Genomic DNA, 10492 nt, shown 5'->3' on the forward strand with positions numbered 1-10492 from the left:
GTGCCATTTGGTGGGGAGTGTGAGCAACTTTGTGTTGACCCAGAGCTTGAGAAATAAGGATTACTCCTCTTTCATCACAGCACTGTCTTGGGCATGTTGCAAATTCTCCTTACCCTCTTGCTTATCAGGAACTCTCCAATTAATTTGCAAGCTGGACACCATCAGATTAGGCCTGAATAAAGACTGGGAATGCTTGGGTCATTACAAAACCTAAACCTAATTTCCCCAATACTAATTTCCCCATTGTTTCTCACACCTTCTTGTCAACTGTCTGAAATGGGCCACTCTTATTACCACTTCAGAAGTTATTTTTCCTCCGTTGGTATCCTGCTGTCAATTGAATTGTCTCGTTAGACTGACCTCACACTTGGTAAGGCAAGTCACATCTTTTCATGTATATATACCGGCTCCTGTGTTTTCCACTCCATGCATCTGACAGAGTGGGTACTAGCCCACAAAAGTTTATGCCCAGATAAATTTGTTAGTCTCTAAGGTGCCACAAGGACTCGTCTTTGTTTTTTCAAGGACACAAGCACTGTCTCTGGGCATGCTACCTGTTGGTGCCCTCCGTGGGATGGAATCCTTTTGCCTGGCGTGGCAGAGGAGTTTGCGCAGGCAGAGCAAACACATTCTCTTGAGCCCCCTAATGTAGCTTGTAAGGGGGGACCCAGATCTGTGTGAACCAGCCCTGTCCATGCTCGTGTTAGTGAGAGACTCTGTAGTGCACAAAAAACACCTGTTGATTTTGGTGGGAATCTGCAGGCTACATGCAGTACAGACTTCACTCACTGGCTCTCCGTATGGGAATGCTTGTGCTTGATACGTATCTCACTAAATATTTCAGCCATTGACAATGGGAGGGAAGGAAATGCAGGAAAGGTACATTACAGCTTAATGATTTCCTTCCTTGGGCCTGACCGCACTGGGGTACAACGTGGTCCCATTTAGTCAGGACTGCAGAGATTTTCCTGTGTAGTAGTTCCTGCTTGCTGAAGATGCACAAAGAAGAATTCATTCCCAGTGGTCAGCCTGATCTGATTGGTGAATGTCTAAGCTGGACCCATTCTGAATTCAGACTTCTGGAAGTCAGGCCAGCTGCTCTCCTTGTTGTTGTAGGCAATAATGATCATTAAATGGTCTCCAGACACTGTGGCTACTATCAGATTGGCCTATTGTGGTTGGGAGGTGAAGTCTGCTACTCTCATTAAAGTAAACTTTCCAAAGCTGAAGAGTACCTTACCTGAGCCATGTCTTCAATGACTGGGGGGAATCTTCTTTCTAATCAAGTGTACATAGTGATCCTTATCTATTAAATTGCTATAAAATATTCTTCTGTACTATATATGAAAGGGACCCGATTCAGTAGCTGGATAAGGGCATTGAACATGTTGCATACCCCTGTGTGCCTCAGTTTGCCCATCTTAAAAAGTTCTGTATAGATGGGTAGATTGAAGGTCCTTTTATGGCTAGTGCTATGTAAAGGCAAACTATTATCCCTCTCTCACTTCTCCTGAGCAGCAGATCTGTGCCCAGCACTGTCCTCTAGTCATCTCCAGAAATGCTCTTCTATAGGTGGGTTTCTTGGCAGCAACAAGGTGATGCAACTGGTCTGGCAGCACCAAAAAGTTAATCCAAACTCTGTTGTGAATGTTGAGCTGTATGTAATGTGCTGAGCTGAAGTAGCATTCAGGAGTGGGATGATTATGGTGCCCCAGGGCCTGGGATATCTTCAGCTGAGAAAAGGAAGTTGGTGTCCAGTGTCGTCACCCCGCCCCCTCAGGTGGCTGGAGAGATGACTTGAGAGAGAGCCTCTGCTGCTCCTTTGCTTGAGTAGATGAAGGAAGGGTTCTTTAAAGCTCTGTGAATGGGAACAGAGGGAGCAAAAACCTGTGCTTTAAATGTCTTCCCTTTATAACCCACAATGTCTCTCACTCAGAAAATGCCCGGAAGAAGCAGGATGGAATTGTGAGCACTTCAATTATTTATTTCACTGACCACTCTCCTCCGCTGCCTCCGAGTTCCCCATCCATGCTCAAACTCAGGAGCATCCTGGACCTCAGTCCATTCACGGTGACAGACCAAACGCCCATGGAGATAGTTGTGGATATATTCCGCAAGCTGGGACTGCGCCAGTGCCTCGTCACTCACAATGGGTGAGAACGCCGCACGGAGGAATTTGGGCTGAGAATCTAACAGGGTAGCGCTGAATGCAAAGCATTAAAAATTGCTTGTTGAGCTCAGGAAGTCAAATTCTTCCCTCCTTTTCAACTGGTGTAAATCCTGAGTAACCCCATTGATTTAGTTGGAGTCATTCTAGTTTTACATCTGTATAATAGAGAACTCAAAGCATAGAAAAAGTAAAAAGCAGGGGTAGCTCACCATCAAATTGCATTAAAACAATAGACCTTGCTGGTAAAGGCAGCAAACAGTTTGGGAGGGGTTAAAGCCATTAGGCACAGCACCATGTCAGATAACCGCACCTGAGACACACAGTCCTCTTCCACTTGAGCTGTGTGGAGGAAGGGCAGAGGGCGTGCGCGTGTGTGTGAGTACATTGGTTTTAGAAAAACCTGTGGAAGATGGGTGTGGGGGAAGAATTAAAATAAATGGTTGACTAATATTTGTAGATCTGCTTGTTTAGATAAGGATATCCAAAGTGGATTGACCAGTGGTCTGATCAGACATGTAAATTCCACACTTTTCATAGAGTCTTAGCATTCTGAGCCATGGAAACATTTGATGGTCATCATGGATTAGAACTGCCATCAGAGAGGCCATGGTCATAAAGAGAGAGAGTCATTGTGGGAGGAAAATCAGGGAAAGGAGCTCATATGCTAACAATCTGTTAATTAACTTTTCAGGAAACTACTTGGGATCATTACCAAAAAGGATGTATTAAAGCACATTGCGCAGATGGCTAATCAAGACCCAGATTCCATACTCTTCAATTAAAAACAGACTAATAAGTATTGGTGTTTAACACAAAAATGAAACTTTATAAAAGACCGTGGATTTTCTCTTCTATTTTTATTAAGAAACTGGAGCTATCTTCAGAGTTTTCCTGTATGGAGCTGAAGATCATCATGTTTTTTCTACAAAATAACCAATTGCACTACGTAATCTGTGGAAATTAATTTTCTCTTTAGAAGAAAAGACTTTATTATAATGCTTTTGTGAAGTTGCATTGGAAAGATTCCATGAAGGAGTAAAAGCAAAATGCTACAGAATTAAATCTGTTCCCTTATTTTATTTGAACTTTGATAACTAATGTTGGGAGGGGAAGAAAAGACTATCTAGTTTTAAGTCTTCAAAAGCCATGGAGGAGAAGGATGACTTTTGCACACAGCACTAAGATGCCTGAGAACGAGATTATCATAACTAAGGGCCACAATTCCCAGACAGCTGCTTGGTGAAAACACAAATTTGATCCTTCTTTTTTTAGGTTTCTAAAAGCAATCAGCAAAATGTAAAGGGGGCTTTTTGAGTTTTATATTTGAACCCAAGGTGAATCTACATATTCCTGCATTCAGTGTCCAGCTAAATGAGGACTTGTTTTGGAAGCTCTGCTTCTAATCAGAATGAAGCTTCATTTTAGTCTTCTCTGAATGTATTAAGTTACCCTCGTTAAAAGTACCCAAAGGGAGAGCAGAAGGGCTCACTGGTTATATTCTTGCAACTCTCCCCTTGTTGGCTAAGACCAAGGATTTCTCCTTCTCTATAATGAGCAATTGAAAGGGTTAAGACAGAGTGCCAAGTTATTGCCCAAGTTTTACTGCACTCCTTCCAAATGATCCCTGATCATGTTACAGATATTGCACAACTGACTTCTTTCTTAATCAGCAGTGTCTTTATGTTGAAGGGTATATCTATTTTATTGTAGTTTCCCAGATCCATATTGTTTACATGTATGCATATTCTGTTCCCTTCTTCCATGCCCTTTACTGTGCCGAACTCAGGATGGAATCCTGTCTCTGGGAATGAGTAACACTGCCACTTTATGCATATTCTCCATCTGCTGTCTGTTTTATTACCACCAACTATGCAATAAAAAACCCTTCCTGTTCACTCCAGCAGGATAATTTATAACCTGGATGGTCCTTCCCAATTCTGTTTGTCCCAGATTCTAGCAGATTGAATTGGTGTCAATTAATGAGATCACTTGACCATTTACTGATGCTTTCCAAGTACTGAAATACAATCAGAAACCAGCCTATTCATTTTAGCACCCACCCCAGATCAATTTATAGACATGGCTAAGGATTAGCAATGGAATGCAGAGCTGCCATTCACCTCTTACTCACCAATTTGAATTCAGGGAAGTGGCCAAAAGTTGACAGAGCGCCAAATACTTGGCCAGTGCTTTTGGCAGTTCAACTATCAAGCTGCCTATGAGAAATGAGTAGTGTTCTTAGTCTAGTTCCTGAGGGGCAATTATTGGGCCATTAAAACAGGCATTACATGTAGCACAAGTTGGCCATTTTTTTTTGGCAGTCTTGGCTGGGGAGCTGGCGGACTGAACTCCCCCCATCCTTAGACGAGGTCCATTCAGAGTAGCAGGCAACGTGGGAAGTTTACACCATCTAGGTTGCCTTTGATAAACCTGTTCTATGGGTAAATCGGACTTCCATGAGCACTAAAAGTTCACTCCAGTGTAAATGAACTAGTTTCTGTTTTAAGCACAAAACAAATGTTTTCAAAGCCTCTCCAGCAGTGGGCAGCTGTCACTGTTGCTTCATCATCCTAACAAACAAGACAACAGCAGCTGCTACTTGAATCATATTGAATAGGAGAAGTCAAGTCACCCGACCAGAATGTTATCACCACATCAGTATCTTCTGCTTGGAAAATAAAAGCCTTGACTTTGTCTTCAGCATTTCCTGTTCAGCAGGAGACAGCTCTTTGTTCCCTTTTTTACAGGAGGAGCGGAAAATGTTTTCAATTCAGAACAAGTAGGTTTTAAATTGTTATCCTCAGCTCTATCAATGGGTTGCCCTTGAAGTCTTGGTTTACCCTTGAAAAAACTGTTTTGTCCTGTTTTCCAAGTGCTGTCGCTGATTCCTCAACAGACTAATGTTTTATGTGCCCAGTGTTTGTAAGGAACACCATGAAAAGCTATTTTTGGCTAAATTATAATCAAGCCTGCACCCAACAAACAAATCTATCCCAGCTGGGGAACAAATGTCATTTTGTGTACTCAATGCCGTGTTCCGAACACAGAACTTTGCTCCCTTTTCACACTTCAGTTCCAGGAAGAGACAAATGGCTTTAAGTTCACATTTCTTGTAGTTGCCTTAGGTGTGGAAGACTCAGGCTCTCAAATATACACACCCCTTCGTCCTAATTTAGTCTCTTTGAGAGATGTTATCGTTTGGACCACCATATTCAGAGGGGGTTTAAAATGGCTTGTCAGATTGCCCAGTCCTGTCAGTATGTTGCATTCAAATGGATTCTCATGTTAGGTTCCCGTGTCACATGGGGAAAGGAACTGCTGTTCAAGCACACTGTGGGCCAGGGGGAGGAGATGGAAGACAAAAACAGCAGCTTTGAACATTGCAGTGGGCTAGTCCAGTGTCACCCATGGCCTTGGCCCATGTTCCAAGGAGAAGGGGAACAGAGAGAATCTGATGCCCAAACTGCCATAAGCCATAGGCATATATACCTGTTAGTAATGAAAACAAACCAGGATAAGTTATGGAGAGGAAAGGGTTTTCCTGGAATGCTGCTCACTAAATAAAATTTACTGCACTGAAAGGCTCTTGGGCTTAACAGCAGGAAATATCTGCCTGGCATCTATACAAGAACGAGGTGTGAGCCGACAGATTGTTAGAATCTTGCAGCGTTTCAACCACCTTATGTGAGTTTACTTTGGATTTCAGACTGCACCAGCTGGTGTCCAAAGGGAAGTTTGCTCACTGCATTACGCAGTAGATTCCTCTTGGTTCCTAAAGGCTGATGTGGTCTCCCAGTGCGAGTGGCACAGCCTGCCGTGCAGCTCTCTGCTGGATTCTCAGTTCTGGGAGCCCTTGCTTGATAAATGTTCTGCTGCTAGAGCTGGGTGGTGGACGGTCTGCAGCATCGCAAAAGGAATGGGAAAGAACTGGTTCTGTTGGCCTTAGATGAAGTTTGGTATTCCTCCCAAAATTCATGGGTCAGGGTATTTAGAGAGAGTAAATTATTTAGGAAGGTGGTGGTAGGATGGACTTAAAGACAACTTGTGAAGAAAAGGAAAGTGTGCCCTTTCTTTGCTGTTCTTTGATATAAAAAGACCTGAAAGATCTTTTTTCAATAAAGAGGGTGTGTTCGTTTTATCAATTTCCCTGTTTTGTGGGAGGACTCCGGCGAGGGCTGGAGAACTGGTAAGAGACTAGAAATGAGTGAAGCATTAACAATTGAGAGGGGAAGGTTGTTCTTCAAAAATGTTTAACACCTCTGTCACACACGTTCCTGTCAAGCACTGGGATGAAAAGTTCTTTATGCAAAGGGCAGTCCCTCTGCCCCTTTAATGGAAGGCTGAGAGAGCTCTAGTCCTCCAAAAATCCACTACCAAAAACAGGGAAGGAGGAAAAGACTTCTTATATTTCTAAGGTTAAAAAAAATCACCAGAAACAATTTCTTAACTTTCCGGGCCTTCTCTCTCCCTTATGAGGAAGCAAGAAGAAGGCGGGGTCTGGAGAGGCAACATGAGCTTTTTGCAGGATATCTTCAAGATCAACTGTGATGACTGAAACATGGATAGTTCTTCTCCAACACAGTTGTTTTCTAGTCAGATGAGCTTCTGGCATACAGTAGAGCAGCAAAAGGAACCTCAGTAACTGCCAGCAGATGAGAACGCCTGTAAATCATGTCTTAGTAGTTATGAATGAAAGAACAGGATCTCATGGGTAGTGATCAGTTTCTCAAAGGTTGCCTCCCTCTCTTGCCAAATATGCCACAGACATGGTCAAGGAGACCATGGATTAGTACCAACTTTGTCTATAAATGATGAGCTGCAGCTAAAAGGGCACTGAATAAACAATCGCCAACCAGAGAGTTGAGCCGTGTCTGCACAATGAAGCTGTACTCACTTAACTAAAGCCATGTCAAAATTAATTTAGGGCCATTCTTCCTGGTGAAACTCACCAGCAGAATTGTACTGGTATGCCAGTATAATGCTGCTGATAAAATTCACCATGTAGACTAGCCCACTATATCTGCCTGGGTGAACACTTATTCTAGAAAGTGGCCATCGTGGAGTTATGCCAGTTTAAATATAGTCACATAACTATACAGGTATAGTTCCGCCAATAAATTTCTCTTGCAAAATGCAGCAGTCTTGTGTTCTGTGATTGGTGTTAAAAGGAGTAAGAAGGATGCACTAATGGATAGGGCATTGGGGAGCTCTATTCCCATCTCAGGCAAGTCCCTTAATCAGCTTTAGGCCTCAATTCGCCAACTGCAGTGCTGGTGTGTGAGGAAAACATAATACTCCATTAATGAGGGTGAGGTGCTCAGATACTATCATGATGAGCAGCATTTTAAAAGCACCATTGACCAATCGCGGGGTGTTCATAACCCTTGTATACATTGGTGCCCAGCCCACCACACCCATGCTGCCTACTCAAGAGGAGGTGGCTGCCCTACTTCTGTACATATCCTGGATCCAGTCTGGCAAGAGGGGCTCATGTCAGACCTATCAGTGTGGGACTTGTATAAGTGGAAATTGTAAATATTGGCCATGGTGTTAATATATTCTTAATATTAATTCTCAATGCTCAGGATAAAGACAAATGAAATGTCCCTTGAATGTAATTCTCTAGCATGGGGTTTACAGCTTACTTTGGTAACATGGGTACTATGACTTTATAGGCTGCTTCCTAGTCCAGCTTTGCACTTTTTAGATCTGTGCTCTTCACGACAGGATATTGTCATCATCTGTGTCTGTCCACCTTACTCTGAGCATTACCCCAATAGAAATCCTATATGCTGCCCTGGATTTGTCTGAATGAAACATTGCAGCATGATGAAATACCACTGCTCTCCTACCCAAGTTCCCCGTCTTTGAATTCTGTAGGGCTGTGCTCAGAACCTAAGGCAGGAAACTGATCAAGCTGCAGTGCTGAGGGAAGGCTGAGTTGTAGAACGCTGCTTTGAGGCTGGGGAGCTCTGGTTTGTAGAGTTTAGGGGAAAGATCAGCAACTGTTTTTTCTTGCCTCTGGAAGAGCTCACCCTGGAGGCCTCATGTTTGTGGCATCTTAAAGACACTCCCCTAGTACAGTAGCAGGTTTGGGGATTTTTTAGGTGGTAAGTGATAAGGATTGTGCGGATTTTGTTCCGGAAGAGGATAGAATGTGCTCTCATTGGGGATTTTTTGCAGGCCAGATTAAATGAAACTGGGAAGAGAGAGGGGTAGATGAAAGGGGCAGCACGGAGGGAACCAAGTCTTCAGTGGTGTTGGTTGTTGTCCTTCCTGTACCGATGAAGGGAACATGCGGGGCCTGTGCTGTAATGAGCAAGTGACTGGAACTGACCCTTGCTTTATATTAGGTTGTAGCATCTCTCCCCCATGGAACTGGAAGGGGAAACACTGGCCAATTAGTTGAGATGATGTTTGCCTTCTGAGTGGAGGTGCTAGGCTGGATTTAACCTGCTTCTGTGTTATCTCCTATCTGCACTACTTTTTTATTGCTCCCTGTGGGACAGGAAGTATTTGGAAAGCCGGCAGCAGCAGCCCACGTGGAGTATGATGCTGACCACCAGATGGCAGTGCAGCCTGTGAAATGGGTATGCACTAGGCATAGAAATGAGAGGAAGAAGCAAGGGACGTTGTTTATAGTGGGAAGATTGAGACTCACAGCAGCAGATAAAAAGGGCAATTTGCGCTTCGAACTGCTGCAGTATTGTGAGGGCACTGAAGCATCTGCAATCCATTCCTGCATCTGAACATGCCAGTGAACATCTAAATTAACAGGGGTGGAGAGCTCGCTGCAGCTGCCCCAATACGAGGGGTGTTGGGAGGGTGTCGTTGAGTCTCTCGAGGAGCGCGCACAATACCATACCATCCCTGATTTCCTGGACACCAAGCAGGAGAGCATGGACCTCCTAGGGTTGCACTGTCAGATGCTCCACAGGATGAACCCGGAACATGAGCTCTGCTGAGCTCTTAGGGATAGGGTGACCAGATAGCAACTGTGAAAACACAGAACAGGAGGTGGGGGGTAATAAGCGCCTATATAAGAAAAAGTCCCCAAAAATGGGACTGTCCCTTTAAAAACGGGACATCTAGTCACCCTACTTAAGGTGAGATTCCACCCTATACACTGCTTTACACAGGCCCTGGCATAGGGAGCATGTGCAGGACAGGAGGGGACAGTCCTAGGAGACATTCTGGTTTGTGCTGCATGCTGGAGGCTGCTGTAACTTAGAGCATCTGTTTGAAGCTGCTCAGTAGCTTAGAATGTTTTGAATAAGCCCCGAGTAGTCTGGGTTAGTGGGCAGAGTGCAAGGTGCAAGATTCAGTCCAATTTACCTGCCTATCACCACATGTGTGTGGATGCCTCAAATTTTAAGTGCCCAACATGAGACCCCTTTTAAGGGGTCTGACTCCAGATGGCAGTTTCAGGCCTCTTTACAGTGTCTAGAGTTAGGCACTCGAAATCCCTAATCTCACATTTACAAATCTTGCCCATAAAATACATACATACACGGTTAAACTGCTTTATCTCTAACATCCCTCGCAAAAAAACATTGTTGAGCCCATGGCAAGCATGCAAAGTTTAATAGCCAATTTTTGTGAAAAATTGTGACCTCGTTATGAGCAACTGACCATCCCAGTCCATAACATGGCTGGTACCAACAGTATATTATGTTATCACAGTCCAAGCCTTTACCAGTTATGAAGGAATGCATGAGCAAGGCCACAAGATCCTATGCATCTCCGCCAAACCACTAAATCTCCCTGAGGATACAGACTGCACAATAACTGCACTTTGGCTGACAGTGGCCATTAATCATTAACTTTTGGCCAGAGGAATAGATACATTTTTGTGTTTGTTTTTTCACCCTGGACTGCAGAGTTGGTAATGGCAGATGCAGCAGAAAACTAAAAGTTTTATAAGCAATATAAGCAGTCATGAACTGAAAATATGCTAGCATCGAATACATTTGAGAAGGGGCCAAATCATGCACAGGGTGACTGTATGAGATCTCTCCTCTGGTGCTTTAAATAATAACTAGAACTTCTCTGGTAAAGTCACAACCCCAGCAGCCTCAAATGGGACAATGCTTTCTGTAAGGTTTATTTACTGCTCCAAGAAATTTCCTGAAGTGTTGATGTGTTTTGCATGTGGATTTCCTCCTTATCTGAGTGAGCTTGCTTCATGTTTGGGACCTAACCCAGGTCAGTTTGGAAGGGAACTAAACAAAAAAAAGATCTGGCTGTTGAGATAATTGGTTAGAAAAATCACAAAAGGGGGAAGGCTTTACCTTGAGTATTTTTTTTTCTAGATAAAGCGCA

At 43.6% G+C, this 10492-nt stretch overlaps 1 protein-coding gene across 2 annotated transcripts in view; it reads left to right on the forward strand.

Annotated features, from left to right (window-relative positions):
• LOC144269920 (H(+)/Cl(-) exchange transporter 5) overlaps nucleotides 1-7276 on the forward strand; it is a 92080-nt gene extending 84804 nt beyond the window's left edge. For both annotated transcript variants that reach the window (XM_077825988.1, XM_077825987.1), the window contains exons 12-13: nucleotides 1937-2153; nucleotides 2862-7276. In XM_077825988.1, coding sequence (XP_077682114.1) covers nucleotides 1937-2153; nucleotides 2862-2952 — 308 coding nt within the window. In that variant the 3' untranslated portion in view covers nucleotides 2953-7276. The remainder of the gene's footprint in view (nucleotides 1-1936; nucleotides 2154-2861) is intronic.
• Nucleotides 7277-10492: the final 3216 nt, after the last annotated feature.

This window comes from Eretmochelys imbricata, chromosome 9 (genome assembly GCF_965152235.1).
Source record: "Eretmochelys imbricata isolate rEreImb1 chromosome 9, rEreImb1.hap1, whole genome shotgun sequence".
NCBI classification, from domain to species: Eukaryota; Metazoa; Chordata; order Testudines; family Cheloniidae; genus Eretmochelys; species Eretmochelys imbricata.